A 20,251-nucleotide genomic window follows, 5' to 3' on the forward strand; every position below is an offset into this window, starting at 1 on the left:
CTGTGGTCTCAGCTACTTGGGAGGCTGAGGTGGGAGGATTGCTTGAGCCTAGGAGGTTGAGGCTGCAGTGAACTGTGTTTGCACCACTGTGCTGCAGCCTGGCAACAGAGCAAGATCCAGCCTCAAAAAAAAAAAAAAAAAAAAAAAAAAAGACACCAAACAACAATCTGGTCCTTTACAAAAAGGAAGACAGGAAAGCAAGGTGGTTTAGAACTCATGCTCTGGATGCAGCAGGACCTGGGTTTAAATCTTAGCTCCACCAGACCCACTAAGCACCTACCTGAGCATGGCACAAATGGCATGAAGGTGCCCACTGGCTGTGGGGACTGACATCTATCGCAGACATGTCTAACCAAACCATGGGTCCTGGCGGGGGGCCCTGGTACGGGGCTGTGTTGCCCAGAGCGGGTGGCTCTTCTCATCTTCCTACGGGACCTCAAGGGTTTCTTTTCTTTTTTTGAAATGGAGTCTTGCTCTTGTTGACCAGGCTGGAGTGCAATGGTGCGATCTCGGCTCACTGCAACCTCTGCCTCCTGGGTTCAAGCAATTCTCCTGCCTCAACCTCCCAAGTAGCTGGGATTACAGATGTGCACCACCACGTGGGGTTAATTTTTGGATTTTTAGTAGAGACGAGGTTTCACCATGTTGGCCAGGGTGCTCTCGAACTCCTGACCTTGTGATCTACCCACCTCAGCCTCCCAAGTGCTGGGATTACAGGTATGAGCCACCGCACCCGGCCTGAGTTTCTTTATTTGTTTTTGAGACCGAGTCTCACTCTGTCATTCAGGCTGGAGTGCAGTGGCGTGATCTCAGCTCACTGCAGCTTCTGCCTCCTGGGTTCAAGTGATTCTCCTGCATCAGCCTCCTGAGTAGCTGGGATTACAGGTACCCGCCACCATGCCTGGCTAATTTTTTGTATTTTTAGTGGAGACAGCGTTTCATCATGTTGGCCAGGCTGGTCTCAAACTCCTCACCTCAGGTGATCCTCCAGCCTCAGCCTCCCAAAGTGCTGGGATTACAGGCATGAGCCACCATGCCTGGTGGAAAGTTTCTAATTTGCACAAAAGCATGGCATAGATTGGAGGCTGTCCATCATTATGTGAGGTTGGGCAAGTTACCTAAGTTCTCTCAACCTTGGTTTTCTCACCTCTAAAATGAGGAGATGATCCTATATTTCACAGTATGGTTTAAGAACTCAGAGAAGGCCAGGCATGGTGGCTCATGCTTGTAATCCCAGCACTTTGGGAGGCTGAGGCAGGCAGTTCACTTGAGGTCAGCCTGGGCAACACGTTGCAACCCTGTCTCTACTAAAAATACAAAAGTTTGCCGGGTGTGGTGGTGCATGTCTGTAATCCCAGTCACGAAGGAGGCTGAGGCAGGAGAATCGCTTGAACCCGGGGGATGGAAGTTGCAGCAAGCCGAGATCATGCCACTGCATTCCAGCCTGGGCGACAGAGCGAGACTCTTTCTCAAGAAATAGATAAAATAAAATAAAATAAAATAAAAACAATACACTGCCACAAAATTTAAAGTATAGCTAGGTGCCAACAGTTGAATTGGTTTGGGTAAAATACAAGACATTGGAATAGGTGATAAACTAGCAGAAGAATCCTGCCTCTGTCACTTCCTGGCAAAAAGTGGCTTCCCCTCAGGGAGCCACAGTTTCCTCATCTGTGAAATGGGGCAGTAACAGCACCCGCCTCACAGAGCATGTGGAATTTTCACTGGCAAGACAGCAGGCTCCAGCTCATGATAGGCCCTTACTCCCTCCATCACCCCACCAAGTCTACCTTGAGGAGCTCGGGCGCCTGCTTTTTGAGTTTCTCCATCTTCCACTCATTCTCACAGGGATTGAGAGAGGAGGGAGGCGCGGTACAGGAACAGCGGCAGTCAGTGCCCGAGCTCACGGTCTCCACCGTGTAGAAGTCCTCCACGCGCGCCCGCCCACTGCGTACTCGGCTGCAAGCATCCTTGCTCAGGGGCCGCATGATGCACTTGCAACGGCAGTCGGAGCCCTCTGAGGTCATCCTCACCTGGTCCAGGTCCCCAAACACCTGTTGGGGGGAGCAAGAGGGGCTCCAGTGAGTTACTACTAGGCAGTGCTATGGCAGGGAGGAAGGGAGAGATGGCCAGCCTTGGGATGAGAGTGTTTGGCGGGTGGGAGGGGGTGCAATTAGAGGTGGTGAAGGCCTTTTAATAATAATAGCTGTGTGTGTGTGTGTGTGTGTATTTTTAAAGACAGGGTCTCACTCTGTTGCCCAGGCTGGAGTGCAGCGGCCTGCTCATGGCTCATTGCAGCCTTGACCTCCCAGGCTCAAGTGATCCTCCCACCTCAGCCTCCCTAGTAGCTGGGACTACAGGCATGTGCCACCATGCCCAGCTAATTTTTTTTTTTTTTTTTTTTTTTTTGAGACGGAGTCTCGCTCTGTCGCCCAGGCTGGAGTGCAGTGGCCGGATCTCAGCTCACTGCAAGCTCCGCCTCCCGGGTTCACGCCATTCTCCGGCCTCAGCCTCCCGAGTAGCTGGGACTACAGGCGCCCGCCACCATGCCCGGCTAGTTTTTTGTATTTCTTAATAGAGACGGGGTTTCACCGTGTTAGCCAGGATGGTTTCGATCTCCTGACCTCGTGATCCGCCCGTCTCGGCCTCCCAAAGTGCTGGGATTACAGGCTTGAGCCACCGCGCCCGGCCCGCCCAGCTAATTTTTGTATATTTTGTAAAGATGGGGTTTCGCCATATTGCCCAGGTTAGTCTTGAATTCCTGGGTTCAAGTGACCCTCCCTCTTCCATCTCCCAAAGTCCTAGGATTACATGCATGAGCCAATGCGCCCAGTCTTTTTGTGTTGTTTTGTTTTTTGTAGAAAGAGGGTCTTGCTGTTTGGCCCAGGTTGGAATGCAGTGGTGGGATCATAGTTCACTGTAACCTCAAACTCCTGGGCTCAAGCAATCCTCCTGCATCAGCTTCCCAAGTAGCTGAGATTATAAGTGCATGACACCACGCTCGGCTAATTTTTAAATTTTCTGTAGAGATGGGATCTCACTATGTTGCCCAGGCTGGTCTTGAACTCCTGGCCACAAGTGATCCTCCTGCCTTGGCCTCTCAAAGTTCTGGGATTACAGTATGTGCCACCTCAGCTGGCTCGACAATTTAAATAATGCGCTGTGAAAAAGTTTGGCAATTCCTCAATAAGTTAAACATAAAATTCCCATAAGATCCAATAATTCTACTCCTGGGTATATACCCAAGAGAACTGAAAATGGGTATCCAAACAAAGAGTTGGAAGTGAATGTCCACAGCAGCATTATTCCCAGTAGCCACAAGGTAGAAACAACCCAAATGTCCATCAACTGAATAGAGAAATATTCAGCCATAAAAAGGAACGTAGGGCTGGGCACAGTGGCTCATGCCTATAATCCCAGCACTTTGGGAGGCTGAGGTGGGTGGATCACCTGAGGTTGGGAGTTCGAGACCAGCCTGGCCAACATGGTGAAACCCTGTCTCTTTTAAAAATACAAAAATTAAGTGGGCATGGTGGCGCAAGCCTGTAGTCCCAGCTACTAGGGAGGCTGAGGTGGGAGGATCACTTGAGCTTGGGAGGTCAAGCCTGCACTGAGCCATGATCAGGCCACTGTACTCCAGCCTGGGCAACAGAGTGAGACTCTGTCTCAAAAAAAAAAAAACAACAGTAAAAGGAATGCAGTACTGATTCAAGCTACAACATGGATAAATCTTGAAATATTATGTTAAGTGAGAGAAGCCAGACACAAAAGGCCATATATTATATGGTTCCATTAATATGAAATGCTGTATCCAGGAGAGGCAAGTCCATAGAGACAGTAAACAGATTAGTGGCTTCCAGGAGTTAGAGAGAGACGGAAATGGGGAGTGGCTGCTTAATTGGCATGGGGTTTCCTTTTGGGATGACAAAGATGTTCTGGAACTATTAATAGATAGCAGTGATGGTTGCATGATATTGTGAATGTACCAAATGCTACTGAAGTATATACTTAAAAATGATAATTTTTGTTATGTTTGCTTTACTATGATAATAAAAATTATGGAGACCTTTTATTGATCACTTATATACCAGGTTTCACATGCATTACACTTTAAAATAATACCTCTGGCTGGGCACGGTGGCTCACGCCTGTAATCCCAGCACTTTAAGAGGCCAAGGCAGGTGGATCACCTGAGGTCAAGAGTTCGAGGCCAGCCTGGCCAACATGGTGAAACTCTGTCTCTACTAAAAATACAAAAATTAGCCGGGCGTGGTGGCGGGCGTCTGTAATCCCAGCTACTCAGGAGGCTGAGGCAGATGAATCACTTGAACCCGGGAGGCGGAGATTGCAGTGGGCCAAGATCGCGCACTTCACTCCAGCCTGGGCAACAGAGCAAGACTCTGTCTCAGACAAAACAAAACAAAACAAAACAAAACAAACCTACCTCTGTGTGTGTTGGGGAGGTGTTGTGACCTTCAAAGCCCTTACCATGGCCTTCAAGGCTCATGTGAGTTGATACTCTCTCTTGAACCACTCCTTATTGACCTTCCCTTTCTACGGCTCTCTCTACTCCAGCCTCAGGGCTTTTGTATATGCCATACCCTCCCCAGAAACTCCTATCCCCCAATATTTCCATGGTTCACTTCCTTATATCACTTCTCTGCTCACGTGTCACCTCCTCTGAGAAGCCTTCCCTGACTGCTCACCTCCTGCTACTCTCTATCCCTTCATCTAGTGGCTTTGTTTTCTTTACTGAACCGATTACTACCTGAAATATGAGACCTGTTTTTGTGTATATTCTGTCTCCCCCTCGCAATAGGTACCATTAGAGGCAGGGCCTTTGTCTGGTTTCCTCCTATGTCTTCATAACAGTGTTTGCCTGGCCTACAGTAGGAGCTCTGTAAATATCTGTTGGGTAAATGAGCCTGCATTTTGCAGACATGCTAGAGCACAAGGTTAAGAGCATGGCATCTGGAGCCTCAATGAGATTGTAGGCAACTTGATATTTCTGTGCTTTTGTTTCCTCATCTGTAAAATGGGCTTTCACATCATGAGGTTGTTGTGAGGATTAAATGAGTTAACAAAAGTAAAGAACAGGGCCTAGCACATATTGAGTCCATCTTAAGTGTGAACCAGTCTTCTTCTCCTTCTCCTTCTCCTTCTTCTTCTTCTTATTATTTTGAGACAGGTCTTGCTCTGTTACCCAGGCTGGAGTGGAGTGGCCTTATCACAGCTCACTGCAGCCTTGACCTCCTGGGATCAGGCGATCCTCCCACCTCAACCTCCCAAGTAGCTGAGACTACAGGCATGTGCCACCATGTCCGGCTAATTTTTGTATTTTTTGTAGAGATGGGGTTTCACCATGTTGGTCATGCTGGTCTCATACTCCTAGGCTCAAGCAGTCCTCCCAACTCGGCCTCCCAAAGTGCTGGGATTACAGGCGTGAGCTACTGTGCCTGCCCCCACTGCTTTTTCTACAGCCTGTGGAGGGGCAGGGGAAAGTGAGAGGTTGGGAGTGTGGGGAGGAGGGTGGCTGTGGGTGTGTCCTGGGTTCTCGGTGGGTGAAGTGTACTCCGGGCCAATTCTTCCCTGCCTGTGAACACCAACAGTCAGGCTCAGGGTCCTGTACATTCCTCAGGCCTCTGTTAGTACCCTAACTCTGCCTGTCTTTCAAGACTCCCGGGTCCCCTTCCCAGCTCTGCTGGGACCCTTTGCCACTCCACCCACTCCCCCAGATGGGGTCAAGAGCCTAGCGGGTAGATGTGGGTGTGTTCTGTGTGGCCAGGCCAGGGAAGCTTCTTCCTGGGGACCCACCCATACTCCCAACACCCACCCGCACCAGCAGCTGCCTCCACATCGGACCGTGACATTCCTTCCTTCCTCAGATGAGGTGCTACCTCCTGATGGGGGCGGCCAAGGCCCTGACAAGGGCCAGGAGTTGGAATAAGGCCTCTGCTCCCAGCGCCGGCTGCCAGGCACCCAGGCAGGATCCCCCTTCCTGTGACTGCTACATCCTGTGCTTGGCTGGAGGGCAGCAGAGCGCCAGGGGGAAGAGCCAGACCCGGGCTCAACTCCCAGTTCCCATACCTCCTCCCTGCTTGGCTTTGACCCCTCTGAGCCTCAGCTTCCTCCTCTGTAAAATGGGGAGAATCACAGTCCCTTTGTCATAAGTTTAGGGTGAGTCTGAACAATCAATGCATGCAGGGCCTCAGCATAGAGCCTGGCACAGAACAGCTGCTCTCTAAGGCGCACCTGCTATCAAAATCACTGCTGTTAACTCTTCCTGCCATTTTGCTCATTATTTTCTACCTCTCTGTGCTCTCACGATAACCCCACCTTAGAGAGGAGAAAGCTGAGCATCACAGAAGACTAGGGGCTTGCCCAGGGTCACACAGCATGGCCTGACTCCAAAACTTGGTTTACATGTTGCCCCTCCCATGCCCACCCACAGTCACCAGACAGGGGCTTCTCCCTGAGCAACTGGGCTGGGACAGATGGGTCTGTAGAGAGGGTCCCTGGGGGCACAGAACCTGGGGCTCCTACCAGGCCCAGCCCATCCTGCCCTTGGCACGAAGTCTGGAGTTGTGCCAAGCAGGAAAGCCCCTGCCTTGGCCCTGCATCTCTCCCTGTAGGCTTGCTTAGCACACACTGATGCCAAAGTCCCCAGAAGTAGGAGTGGTTTGTGCTTAAAAAGATACTCAGGTATTTGCAAGGAAATTCCACAATGAGATGAAGGTGTATTTGAGATTCTTCTGCAGACAGATGGATGAGTCTAGCTAGAGTAGAGGAGAGGGCATTCAAGCTGTGAAATGTTCCAGCAACTGAATAGGCTCAACTTGTGTCTTTTTTTTTTTTTTTTTTTTTTTTTGCCAGATTCTTGCTCTGTTGCCCAGGCTGGAGTGCAATGGTGCGATCTTAGCTCACTGCAACCTCTTTTGCCTCCCAGGTTCAAGTGATTCTCTTGCCTCAGCCTCCTGAGTAGCCAGGATTACAGGTGCGTGCCACCACGCTCAGCTAATTTTTGTATTTTTAGTAGAGATGGCATTTCACCGTGTTTGCCAGGCTGGTCTCAAACTCCTGACCTCAGGTGATCTGCCCACCTCGGCCTCCCAAAGTGCTGGGATTACAGGTGTGAGCCACTGCACCCGGCCAACTTGTGTCATCTTGAAGTTGGGTCTACCCTTTTTCCTCATGGCCAGCCCCACCTCACCATGAGGCAAAGACCTCCCCGAGAACATGAGCACAGTGCCAGTTAAGTACCTCCCCCGGATGCCCAGACGTACCCCAAACTCAATCCACTCAAGACTGGACCCAGCATCTTCTCCCAGACTCATGTCTACCTGCCCTCCTGCCCAGCCTGGATCTCTGAGCCTCCCTCTTACCCTGGATAATCTGTCAGTCATCGTGTTCTTCTGACCCTTCATCCTAAATATCTCCGACCTCTGTCCCCTGCTCTCCACTCCACAGCCATAGCCCTAGTTCAGGCCACATTAACTGCTGCCTGGACAACACAGCAGCTTCCTGTGTTGGACGAATCTCCCAAAAGCTCCTCTTTGGTAATCTACTTTACTCTTGCTCCACAAACCTCCATGGATCCCTACTCGCTCCATGAGTTCTCAACTGGGGGCCATGCCTCAGAATTGCCTGCGAGTGTACCTGGGAGCTGCAGATGCCTAGGCCCTACTCCAACCCTATGGTTCAGATGCTTTCTGGCTCCCCAGGCTATCTGGAGGCTTCCTAGAGGCTCCAGGGCTTCAACTATTCAGGCTCCCACTGTTTAGGAGTTTTGAACAACCTCAATCAGACTCTTTTGAGCCTCAGTGTTCAAGATCATAAAATGGGGAGGGGCCGCTGAAGCCTCAGAGTGTTAGCACAAGAGATGTGTAAGATTCTGCATGTAAGTGCTGGGCACATGGCTTGGCACACATGATGCTCTTCAAGGCTCTGCCCCAGATGCCCCAGCCAAAGGGAGTGTTGGGATAAGACCCTCCTTGCAGAGATACCCAGTGGGGCTTGGCCTGGCCTCACAGTCTTGATGTGTCGAAGGAGGACTCCACCACTATGTGGCCCTCGCCTGCCGGAGAGGCTGTTTCCAATTACACCCACAGGCGGAAACTCCCTGAGCGGAGGCGAAGCAACACCTAAACCCCCGGGACTGGCCTGGCCTGGAACATCTGATCCAGCCCCGGACACTACCGCCTGCCTGCTCTAGCCCCTCCTGCTCCCCTGGCTGGGCTCCCACAGGCCTTGGGCTTCCCTTTGTCCTTGGCTCCCTGATCAGCAGGCTGACCAAAGACCCCCTTCCCACCCCTTGATGCTGGAGGGAGTGAGGCACCGGCAGCCCTTTCACAGATGGGGAAACTGAGGTAGAGATGGAAAATTCTCGGCCACATTCCAAGAACATACAGCAAGAAGCAGCCCCCCGAGAGGTCTGCGGTGCCATGCCTGGGTGTCATGTGGTTACCTGTCTGTCCATTCCAACCTCTGTGCTGGGCAGCCCTTCAGAAATACCAGGGAGGCTGTGGGGCCCCCCTCCTCCTCCCAGCCCCGACAAAGCACTTCCTTAGATGGAAACTCAAAATCCAGTTTAGGAGAGACCTAGTTATAAACATGAAAAGAAAACACGTTGAGCGAGGAGCTGGCCAAGGAGACCAACAGAGTCCTGGGGGTGAGCTGCCCTGGACCCCTGAATGTGCTGGGCCAGAGGGGAGACTGGAGCTCCCAGGAACAGGAAGCCTGAGGAGGGGCCAACCTAACCCTTTAGGGCCCTACATTGACTTCAAGTCCCAGGCTGGCCCTCCGAAGGGCTCATCCTCCACCTCAGGGAAAATGGAATGGGCTTGGAGAGGAAGGGGGGGTTGTGACGGGGGAGGGAGCGGGTGATAATGAAAACAGCTCTCTCTGCAGAGCCAGCAGGAGTCTGGCTGAGCTAAGGAATGCAGAGTAAATTCACCCATCACTTGATTTTTATTTTTCCCAGCTGGCTGAAGTGGTGTGGGGAGGGGAGGTGCCTGGGGGAGGGCTGTGCTGAGTTCCCCAGTTGTTCATCCTGCAAGCTCTAGGTTGTGCCTCTCCACCCCACCAGCCCCAGCTTGTCCTGGGACAGCTAAACACCCCCCCCCCCCCCATACACACACAACCTAGCAAGTGTTTGGCTGACTCACTACACAAACAGGGTGTTGGGTTTTCTTTGTCTTTGCTTTGTTTTGAATGTGAGCTCTCCCCCACAAGCTCTGCAGCTCTCTGCACAGAGGATGTCCAAGACCAAATATCCCTCCCAGCCAGAGATTCCAGTGGTGACAAGGCACTGATCAGGTTATCTAGGATTTTCTACTCACTTGTCCTCATACCTGAGCCAGATCAGGGAATCCCAGAGGCCCCATATGGAAGGAAGGTTGGGGAGATGTTTCTCAGATGAAGAAACTGAAGATCAGAGGCAGGCAGTGATTTGCCCAAGGTCACACAGCAAAAGATTAGCAGAGGAAGGCCAGAACTTAGGGTTTTAAATGTGCAAGCCAGCTGCCTCTGTAAACACCACTGTTTCCCCATATGTAAATTGGAAAAAATACTCATTCCCTCCTTGTCTCTGGAGTACCTGAGCAGCATTGTACCTGGGTGCTTTCATGCCCTGAGCTGAATCAGGCTGAGAGTTGGCCAGAGCCCACTGCTCATATACTCATCGTGTGGCTAGTGGCCTCTGTCTTTTATCTGCCCATGGGCAGGCAGGACACTCACATTCTACCAGGAAAGAGGATGGAGAGATATTGGAAGTCACTCTTTTGCCCTCAGGGTCTGTGACCAGAGCTCTGGTCCTGCTCCTCACTTTCCCCAAGGTCTGTCCTTTTTTTTTTTTTTTTTTTTTTTTTTTTTTTTTTTTTTTTTTTTAAGACAGAGTCTTGCTTTGTTCCCCAGGCTGGAGTGCACTGGCACAATCTCGACTGACTGTGCAACCTCCACCTGCTGGGTTCAAGCGATTTTCCTGCCTCAGCCTCCCCAGTAGCTGGGATTACATGTGTGCACTACCACACCTGGCTAATTTAAAGATTTTTTTTTTTTTTTTTTTTTTTTGTAGAGACAGGGTCTCTGTTGCCTACACTGTTCTCGTGCCACCGCACCCAGCTAATTTTTGTTTTTTTAGTAGAGATGGGGTTTCACCATACTGGCCAGGCTGGTCCTGAACTCCTGACCTCAAGCGATCCACCCGCCACGGCCTCCCAAAGTGCTAGGATTACAGGTATGAGCCACTGAGCCTGGCCATCAGGGAGTCATTTCCAGAACACCCCAAGTGCTCTGGTGCTAAGTATTTTACAGGCATGACCACACCGCATCTAGAGACCATCAACTGCAGGGAGTGGGTCCCATGGTTCTTCCTGTATCCACAGGTGAATAGAGGAAGGCTCAGAAAGGTGATGGCACCGGCTGAGAAGCGGATGTGCGACTGAACCCAGGTCGGCTTGACACCAGAGCAGATCCTCTTAGCCACAGCAGAGAACAGCTCAGACCACTTCTGGAGCTACCTAGTCCTCCAGGGGGTGCACCCAGTCTTTGGCAAGAACATCAGAGGCCAGGCGAGTGGCCAGCCCGGCTGCGTTCGTCGGGTAGAAGGGACCCCCAGTCCCCAGCGGACCGTGAAAGCCGTGGCCCATGGCTTGCTGCAAGCCTGGGAGTCGCTGGGTAAGAGTTGCCAGGAGCTTCCCCTACGAACCCCGAGCCTGGCCAGCACTCCGGGGAATCCCCCGACCCCTCCGGAACTCGGACCCTGTCCCAGCGCCCCTTCCTCAGGCCCCGGGTCCCGAGCATCCCTACATCTCCAGCGCTTCTTCCCCTACGCTCTCCTCTCTCGCGGCCCCTGCCCCTGCGGCTTCAGTGCTGAGAAGTCCCAAGTTCGGTTCCTCCGCCCTGGCCCCAGGCTCCCTCCCGGGCTGCACCCCCACCACAGCGCCCCCTCGCGCCCAGCTCCCCGCCGAGCCGCGCCGGTCCGAGGGGCGCGCTTACCTTACTGTCGGCGCGCGCGGGGCGGCAGCTCAGCAGCAGCAGCAGCAGCAGCAGCAGCAGCAGGAGCAGCGGCCGGAGCGGGAGAGCGGCCGCGGCCATGGCGCCACGGGCACGGCGGGCACAGGCGGCCAGGCACGGACGCCAGGAAGCGCGGGCTGCACTGAGAGCTCCGCGCCGTAGCCCGCTCTGCCTGCCCCGCGCCCCGCGCCTGCACCCTGCTGCCCGCCTCGCGCCCCTTCCAGCGCCGCTGGGGGCGGAGCTAGGGCGGAGGGGGCACCCCGCCCCGCCCCGCCCGCCGTCCGCGGGGCCTCCCCGTGGTCGGGCGGCTCTCCCAAGGGCATCCCTGCCCGCGCGCCAGGGTGGGTCTCGCTCGCAGCCCGCAGGAGCAACGGGGCCAGGGCGAGGCGCGTGGGTTCCTCGCACGGACGCAGGTCCTGTCCTGTGAGCCGTAGGGCCTTGGGCGTGTCCCTTCATCTCTGTGTGCCTCAGTTTCCTCACCTGTAAGATGGGGGACTCGTGCTTTCCTTTTGGAGTGTTTGTAAAGTTCGCATGAAAGACAGATGTTCCCAGGGCACGTGAGCCCTTGCGTTATCCGATGCCACCCACTTCTGGACAGGGACCTGACTGCTGTAAGCCTTCCCAAGGCTCAGCACCCAAAACTTATCTTCCATCTTTCATTTCTCCTTCCCTCTGGAATCCCTCCTGTCGGCTCCCAAACTCCAGTAGCTTCCTACTTTTTTTTTTTTTTTTTTTTTTTTTTTTTTTTTTTTTTTTTTTTTTTTTGAGACGGAGTCTCTTGCTGTCACCCAGGCTGGAGTGCAGTGGCCGGATCTCAGCTCACTGCAAGCTCCGCCTCCCGGGTTCACGCCATTCTCCTGCCTCCGCCTCCCGAGTAGCTGGGACTACAGGCGCCCGCCACCTCGCCCGGCTAGTTTTTTGTATTTTTTAGTAGAGACGGGGTTTCACCGTGTTAACCAGGATGGTCTCGATCTCCTGACCTCGTGATCCGCCCGTCTCGGCCTCCCAAAGTGCTGGGATTACAGGCTTGAGCCACCGCGCCCGGTCAGCTTCCTACTTTTAAATTTAAAAAATTTTTTAAAAAATACGGTCTCACTCTGTTGCCCAGGCTGGAGTGCAGTGGCTCGATCCCAGCTCACTACAGCCTCGACCTTCCTGGCTCAAGTGATCCTCCCACCTCAGCCTCCTGAGTAGCCGAAACTACAGGTGTGCACCACCACACCTGGCTAATTTAAAGATTTTTTTTTTTTTTTTTTTTGAAGAGACGGGGTCTCACTCCGTTGCCTAGACTGGTCCCGAACTCCTGGGCTCAAGCAGTCCTCCCACCTTGGCCTCTGAAAGTGCTGTGATTACAGGCATGAGCCACTGCAGCCAGCATTTCCTTTTTTTTTTGACTGGGTCTTCCTCTGCCACCCAGGCTGGAGTGCAGTGTTGTGAATACAGCTCACTGCAGCCTCAACTCTCCAACTTAAGCTATCCTCCTCCCTCAGCCTTCTGAGTAACTGGGACTATGGGCATGTGTCACCACGTTGGTTAATTCCTGTATTTATCATAGAGATGGGGTCTCCTATGTTGCCCAGGCTGGTCTCAAACTCCCAGACTCAAGCCATCCAGCCACCCCAGTCTCTCAAAGTGTTGGGATTACAAGTGTGAACCACCATGCTTGGTCTCATTCTCTTCATATAATTTATCGCTCAATGGGACTGTCTTTGTTGTTGGCATGTATGTTTCCTTGTGTTGGAGCATGTCTTCCCAGGGCATATTCTTAGTTTCTCCCCATGAACATCGAACTCAGTTGTTCTCAAAGTGTGGTCCTTGGTCTCAGCCTCCGCATCATCAGATAACCTGTTAAAAATGCAAACTCTCCTAGCCTGGGCAACAGGGTGAAAACCCGCCTCTACTAAAAATACAAAAAATAGGCTGGTGTGGTGGTGTGTGCGTGGAACTCGGGAGGCTGGGGCAGGAGAATCGCTTGAACCGGGGAGGCAGAGGTTGCAGGGAGCGGAGACGGCACCACTGCACACCAGCTTGGGCAACAGAGTGAGACTCTGTCTCAAAAACAAACAAACAAACAAAACCAAAAAACAAAACTTAGCCGGGCGTGGTGGCACATGCCTGTAGTCCCGGCTACTCGGGAGGCTGAGGCACAAAAATCTCTTGAACCCAGGAGGCAGAGGCTGCAGTGAGCTGAGATCGTGACACTGTACTCCAGCCTGGGTGACAGAGCGAGACTTTCTCAAAGAAAAAAAAAGAAAAGAAAAAAGAAAAAAATGCAAATTCTCAGGCTCCACTACAGACTTACAAAATCAGAAACTCTGGGGGTGGAGCCCAGCAATCTGTGTTTTAACAAACCCTCCAGGGGGTTTAGGGTTTGAGAATCACTGATCTGGCACAAGGTATGGTGCTCCACAATCCTCAGCTGAATTAAAGAACCCTGTGCGAAGCACACACTCAGTACAAATAAGCTGCTGCTGCTTCTTCCTTTTTTTTTCTTGAGAGGGAGTCTAACACTGTCGCCTGGGCTGGAGTGCGGTGGTGTGATCTCAGCTCGCTGCAACGTCCGCCTCCCGGCTTCAAGCGATTCTCCTGCCTCAGCTGCCCAAGTAGCTGGGATTACAGGTGCCCGCCACCGTGCCCAGCTAATTTTTTGTGTTTTTAGTAGAGATGGGGTTTCACTATGTTGGCCAAGCTGGTCTCAAACTCCTGACCTCGTGATCTGCCTGCCTCGGCCTCCCAAAGTGCTGGGATTACAGGCGTTAGCCACCGTGCCCAGCCACAAATAAGCTTCTTTTATAACTAGAGATCCCCTGGGAGGCATCAAAACCGGGGCTAGATTAGTGTAAAAAGCAAAAATTGTATATGTTCTTATGGACATAGTATCGAAAAAAATCAGCATGGTGGTTCTAAGGAGATCCAGGGAGTACGAATTTTCATTGAATACTTCTTTGCATCCTGTGGATTTTGCAATGTGTGTGTCCTATCTATTCAAAAACTGGACGGAGTGTACTTAAAAGAAATCGAAGCAGGCAGGGGGGATTCCCTACCCCAGCCCTTTCTCAATGAATGCAGCCTGGCTCTGACTCTAGGGAGGACAAGGAAGAGCCAGGCTGCTGTCACTGGAGGAACTCTGCCCCCTGCTGGCTGTTCCCCCCGCATGACCTGATGATCTCTGGCTGCCTCCTCTTCACCCTTCTCTCCCTCAGTGGGCTCTGGTCACCACGGATTCTCCCAGCTGCTCAAATGGGCCAAGCCCTGATCTGGCCTTGGGACCTTGGCACATGCTGTTCCTTCCACCCGAAAGCCTTCCTCTCCACCTAGTCCCACTTCTAATCATCCTCCCGACTGAGCTCAATCTGCCCCGCCTCTGCCTCCCAAAGTGCTAGGATTACAGATGTGAGCCACCACACCCTGCCATGCCTGCCTCATTCTTAGCTGTATCCCTGTCTGGTCCCGTCTGTCTGCTGCCTCTGGCCTCAGAACCACACCCACTAAGATCCCTCCTTATCCTTGGACACATTGCTTTCCAGATCTTTTGTCTTGAGTCCTGCAGGTGGTAGCAGAGTCTGTTTCATCTTTCTGAGCCTGTCCCCACATTTCTAAACTGGGGGGAAAGTACTGATTTCTTAGGATTGTTGGAAGAAACGTAGAGAAGTTAGATAAAACGCCCCATAGTAGGTGCTGGACTCATAGTGAGTCATAGAGCCCTTAGTTCATAGAGCCCTCTATGCTTAGGGACAGTGGCTGCGGTCTCTAGCAGTCATTTCCCTTGCTTTTCTCAGTTTTGTGGTATTTGACTCTTCCCAGAAGCACTTTCAGAAGACATGCGTCTGAGATTCAGAACCACTCTTTAAATAACATTAGTAACAGGTTCCATTTATTAGGCCAGACCTTTCACTGCTTTGCACGCATCGTTTAATTCTCACAGCATTCCTGCTAGGTAGCAACTATCGTTATTACCCATCCCCTCTTAGAAGACAGGAAATAGAGGCTCAGAAGTCACTCGCTTAGGGTTAGTTGTTTTTATCCATTCTTCCACCCAGTCAGTAATTATTGAGAGCCTACTATGTGCCAGTACTCAGCAGTTGGGGTTATGAGTGAGAATAAAGGGATGTGACTAGTCAGGGAGGTGTGGGAAGGTTTGTGGAAGGAAGGGACAACAGAGCTGTAGTCTGAAGGACCGGAGTTGTTTCCAGGGGCTGAGCATTTGGCTGAACTCTTCTGCCCATCTAAGAGGGTTGACTTAGAATCTTCATCAACTACCAAAATCCTAGGGCTGCATGTTTCTGCAGTGCCACTTAGGCTCTGATGGCATCTCCAGGGACAGAGAACTCACTACCACCAGAACCTGTGACAAAAAGGTAGAGTCCCGAGAAGGGCCAGATGGTCCTGACTTTTTTTTTTGAGACGGAGTTTTGCTCTTGTTGCCCAGGCTGGAGCGCCATGGCGCAATCTCGGCTCACCACAATCTCCGCCTCCCAGGTTCAAACGATTCTCCTGCCTCAGCCTCCCGAGTAGCTGGGATTACTGGCATGCGCCACCACGCCTGGCTAATTTTGTATTTTTAGTAGCGACGGGTTTTCTCCATGTTGGTCAGGCTGGTCTCAAACTCCCGACCTCAGGTGATCCGCCCGCCTCAGTCTCCCAAAGTGCTGGGATTACAGGTGTGAGCCACCGCGCCCAGCAAGGTCCTAACATATTTTAGAACCCATAGCTGAGGGAATGGCAGGCCGTCCTCTCTCAGTCACAGGGTTTAGCTCCGAAACACTGCTATCTAGCAGAGGGGATCTAGTTGTCCCTCGGTGGAAAGTATTAAGGAAGATGCCACTGAAGAAACATTTGAACAGGATCTTGAAAGATGCATAAGAGTGTGGGAGTGGGTCTGGTGAACTCAGCTGCGTTCCAGCTTGAAGGAGCCAGGGATTAAGGTTCTGGTATGTGACAGAATGGAGCTGGAATCCCCATCACTTCTGGTGGACTTCATCACCAGAATTGCTGGATAGGGACAATATTGTTGCTCCCTCAGAGAGCGGGTACGAGGTTTAGACGACAGAGTGTTAATGTAAGTCTCCCAGATTACATATGAAATAGTTTCACCAGTGTTGATAAGGTCCAGGTGCCCCCAAGTGCAGAGAAGCGTTGCAACTTTCGTAGCAGGTGAGGGAAGGGGTGTGGTGCGAAACGTGGGCAAAGGTCAGGTCAAGCAGGGATGCGAATGCCAGGACGAGGACTTAAAATTAAGCAAAAATGACACAAAAGAGCTAAGGGATTGGTGGGGCGGGTGGAGCAGGAGAGGGCGAAGGAGGGGCCACCGAGGAAGCTGCAGCATAATCCGGCAGAGCAGAGGCGGGCAAAGCACCAACGTTCTCATTCTTTGTCTTCAAGCGGGCCAGGTAGGCCTTAGACCCTGGGCGACAGCAGCGAAGTCCTTTTCCGAAGGGGTCGCCGAAGGCGGACACCCCGGCGGGCCCAGTGACCGGTGGCCGCGCGCCACCTGGTGGCCGCAGCGGGCGGATTCGGCCGGGGGCCGCGGAGCAGCTGCAAAATCCAGGATTTTGCTTCCGGAAAGCTTCGGGAAACTGAGGTGGGAGGGGCAGGGGTTTACGATCTTCCAACTGGATCCTGTCCTTATTCCAACCCCCTTTTAGAGATAGGGAAACTGAGGAAAGGGGAAGGCGAACAAGACTGGGTAAGAGATCTCTCTTAAACGGAAGGTTTCAAGACACCTGGAGTCAAGAGCCTAGGGCTTTCCTTAATAGCTCCAATGGCCCGAAGCTTAGTTTGCCCATCTGTTCTATGGGCAGGAGGAAAATGAAAGGGGAGGAGGGGAAACTTTGGTCTTTCCCGCCCACCCGGAGGTAAAAAGGCTTTAAAGACTACCCCGGAAAGAAGAGTTTTATAGATTCTATTTGCATACGAACGCAGTCACCTCAAGTTAAACTCCGGTCCTTTAATCTCCGGTCCAATTTGTCCTGCAGCGGCAGGGAGAGGCCCTCGTGAGTACCTTAAAGCCCCGCCTCCAGGGCCCCGCCCACAGGGTTGGGCTTCGTTGCACGTGCTCACCCGGCTGCCTCGCGATCCGCCTCCTTGGAAAGACTCATTGTTGGAGTGGGGGGTTACGAGGACTCTTAGGGAACTTTGATCAGGTATAAATCACAATCAAGAGAAGTCCCGGAAGTATCCGCTTACTACGTAGACATCAAACGCTTTGTCATGGTTCTTGATATTGACAGACTTTAGCTTTCCCTTCTCAGTGCTTCTTATCCCTCCTTCCACCCCTTCAGTTGGTGCGGTCGGCGTGGCCGGCCTCGCTGAGCGGACTCCAACTCCCAGCGTGCCCCGCAGGGCCGTGCGCGGCAGCGGCGTGTGACGTCAGGGGAGGGAGCTGGCCAGTGCTGAGGGGGCGCGGCGCGGAGGGGCGCGGAGCGGCGCGAGCCGGGCTGCTAGGGGCCCAGAGAGCGCCGCGGCCGGGAGCCCGCGGGCTCCTGACAGCCTCCTCCCCTCGGCGGACGACGACCACGGCGACTAGGACGCCGGTCATGGCGGAGCAGCAAACCCGGCGCGGACCCTAGGCACCACCGCATGGAGCGGGACGAACGGCCGCCTAGCGGAGGGGGAGGCGGCGGGGGCTCGGCGGGGTTCCTGGAGCCGCCCGCCGCGCTCCCTCCGCCGCCGCGCAACGGTGGGTGAGGGGCCTGCGACGCCCGGGCCAGGCAGGAACCGGCCTCCTGAGCCTCCTCCAGGGATCCCCCTGCTCTCAGCCAACCCTCGCCCCGGGAAGCCGCAGCGACTCCGCGGCCCCTTAGCGTGGACCTTCACCCCGGTCCCCCTCGGCGCGGACCCTCCCTCTCCTCCCCCGTCTCGCTCAGGGCGGACCCTCCTCCTCCGTCCCCGTTCCCTTCCGCGCGGACCCTCCCCCTGCCCGGGTCCCTGGGCACCGAGCTTCATTTCCCCCTCCCCCCGTCCCTTCTGCACAGGCCTCCCCTCCCCCCGTTCCCTCAGCACCAATCCTCCCTCCTCCCCCCGGGTCTCCTCCCCCTGTCTTCCCAGCACCGAACCCTCCCTTCCCCCCGGGCCCCTTAGCTTGGAAGTCCCCCCCCGCGGTCCGTCAGTGGGGGCATCCCCTCTCACTAGAGTCCCCTTCGCGCAGAGCCTCTCTTTTCCCCCACAGGGGTTCCTCCTCCCACCGAGGACGCTCCCTTCTTGCCCTGTCGACCCGACTCCACAGCACCCTTGTACCGCTCAGCTTTCTAGAGTGTTTTCCTCCTCTGCAGCCTCGCGCGTTCTCCCTTGAATACTGCGAGCCCCCCATCTCTTCTGAACCCCCGTTCGCTAGACATCCCCCAGTCGTTTCCTTTTTCGGACCCCTTCGCGCCTCCTGCTTCCCCTGCGCCTCACCTTCCCCAACGCCCCGCGCTCTCTGGCCGGTCGCGGCCCCTGCTCAGCCCCCCTCTCCGCCAGGCAGCGGCTTTCCCTGGCCGAGGGCTCCAGCACGCCCCGGGGCCCCGGACACCTGCCTCCTCCCGGCTTCTGCCCGGCAGGTCTCGGTCCCCACCTCTTAGCCTCAGTTCTCCTCTTCCTTGTCCCAATGCGGGACCCTGGGCGCTGAGAATCCCTCACCTGGCCCGGCCCTTCCTACCGCTCGTCCCTTGCCCCCTCGCCCGGGCCAGCTCCTCAGGTTCCTCGGGGCTTCCTCACCCTCCTCCCCTTCGCTCCCTCCCCCTGCGGGGTGTTTTATTTGTATCTGTTTGATATTTCCCCCCTCGGTGTTTGCCGCGGAATGTTTTTATTGGTAACGTGTTAGGAGCTTTTGTGAGGTCGTAAAAGGTGAACTTTTGAACTTGGAAAGCGCCCTGGAGCAATTAGCGCAGGCGATCGCCCCGGGAGGCCTGCATTACAAAGGGTGCTCGCACCGGCCGGCAAACGCTCCGGCGGCAAACCCGATTTATTTATTTATTTGCCCTGTTTTCCACCTTTCACATCTCCTCATTTCCGAATAAAGGGAGGCTCTCAGAGATCCGTACCTCCTCCCCTCGCTGCGCCATAAACTCGCAATTCTCTGAAAGATCTAGGACCGAACAGTGTCTAACAAGTAACAGATTTCAAATTGAATGCAAACACCCGGGACAGTTAGGAGGCACTAAAAATTAACTGCTTCACCAAGAGGTTTCTCAATCAGGACAGTGACCTGGCAGGTGTGAGGAAAGTAACCTGAAAATAGGTCACTTAGGCGCTCAATTGTTGAATGAGTGAGTAGCTACAGAGGGTGGAAATCGTGGGTTGGATCTGTGCCTTCATACGTTTATCAACTCGTCAAACATTTTGTTAGTTCAGGAGATCTGGTGTTTTTACTAAAGGGAAAAGTCCGTGTAGAAGAGAGCTTGGTTAACTTCACTTGATATTGCTGATCTTAAAAATAGTGATGTGTTTTCAAAGCTCTTTTTTTTTTTTAAAAAAAAATTTGTGTGTGATGTGTGATGTCTAGGTGGCTGGCCGTTCCGTGGGCTGTCGTTGGCAACTAATTTCTGAATGTGACCATGTTTGAGATCAATAAAATTCCGTGTCACAAAGGGGAAAGCTGGAATCCAGTTAGTGTAGGAGACGGTATCATAGGAACAAAGGATTTCTTTAATGCCTTTGACTTTTTAAGCTAGTTTGTGTGGAGATTTGGTTTGGTATTAATTTGTGAGTGTTGTAAATCCTGATCTAAAATTTCCCATGCTGGTGTTTTTGAATCCAAGCCCCAACCTATCTTATATCCCATGTTAGCGTGTATATTTCTGTGATGCCTTCCTATGTGTGAATACTTCCTGTACCCACCTGTGCATATAATGTAGATGACGGCTTTTACTGCAATTCAATATTTACTGCAATATTGCTTTCAGTTCTACTTGAGAGTAATAGTGTTGTAAGAGAAACCTAAGAACTGCATTTGTTATTAATTATTCATTAGTACATTTTAAAGAACTCAATGGTAATTTTAACTCTTAATCAGATTTCCCACTCATAGTCTCATTTCCTCAATTGGTCAGAACCATTTGAAAGAATGTTATCGAGCAATCCATTTAGGCTAAGGTGGCTTTAATATTTTACATTAGTCTAAGTTAGTGGTACAGATGTTTTCTTTTTGCTGAAAATGCAATGGGAACTTCTGGCAGCTTGATGGGCTTAAAATACACGAGAAGCTAGACCGTTGTGGAATATTTTTCAGTGTAAAAGCTAGCATTGTGCAGTGTTTTAC

General features: G+C 52.8%; 3 protein-coding genes across 6 annotated transcripts in view; 1 reads left to right on the forward strand and 2 right to left on the reverse strand.

The window, feature by feature from the left end:
* OLFML2A (olfactomedin like 2A) overlaps nucleotides 1-11,227 on the reverse strand; it is a 37,519-nt gene extending 26,292 nt beyond the window's left edge. Inside the window, exons 1-2 of the mRNA XM_050760599.1 lie at nucleotides 10,996-11,227; nucleotides 1,791-2,054 (exon numbers count right to left, since the gene is read on the reverse strand). Coding sequence (XP_050616556.1) covers nucleotides 1,791-2,054; nucleotides 10,996-11,094 — 363 coding nt within the window. The 5' untranslated portion in view covers nucleotides 11,095-11,227. The remainder of the gene's footprint in view (nucleotides 1-1,790; nucleotides 2,055-10,995) is intronic.
* Nucleotides 1-20,251, reverse strand: part of ARPC5L (actin related protein 2/3 complex subunit 5 like) — a 360,768-nt gene that overhangs the window by 93,744 nt on the left and 246,773 nt on the right. The gene's annotated exons all lie outside the window — the stretch shown is intronic.
* The window catches only part of NR6A1 (nuclear receptor subfamily 6 group A member 1), a 254,335-nt gene continuing 251,520 nt past the window's right edge, over nucleotides 17,437-20,251 (forward strand). For 3 of the 4 annotated variants that reach the window (XM_050760607.1, XM_050760608.1, XM_050760610.1), the window contains exon 1: nucleotides 17,593-17,692. In XM_050760607.1, the coding sequence (XP_050616564.1) occupies nucleotides 17,593-17,692 (100 nt within the window). Of the gene's footprint in view, nucleotides 17,693-20,251 lie in introns of all 4 variants that reach the window. The other variant, XM_050760609.1, reaches the window with a different exon arrangement.

Source organism: Macaca thibetana, chromosome 15 (genome assembly GCF_024542745.1).
Source record: "Macaca thibetana thibetana isolate TM-01 chromosome 15, ASM2454274v1, whole genome shotgun sequence".
Lineage (NCBI taxonomy): Eukaryota > Metazoa > Chordata > Mammalia > Primates > Cercopithecidae > Macaca > Macaca thibetana.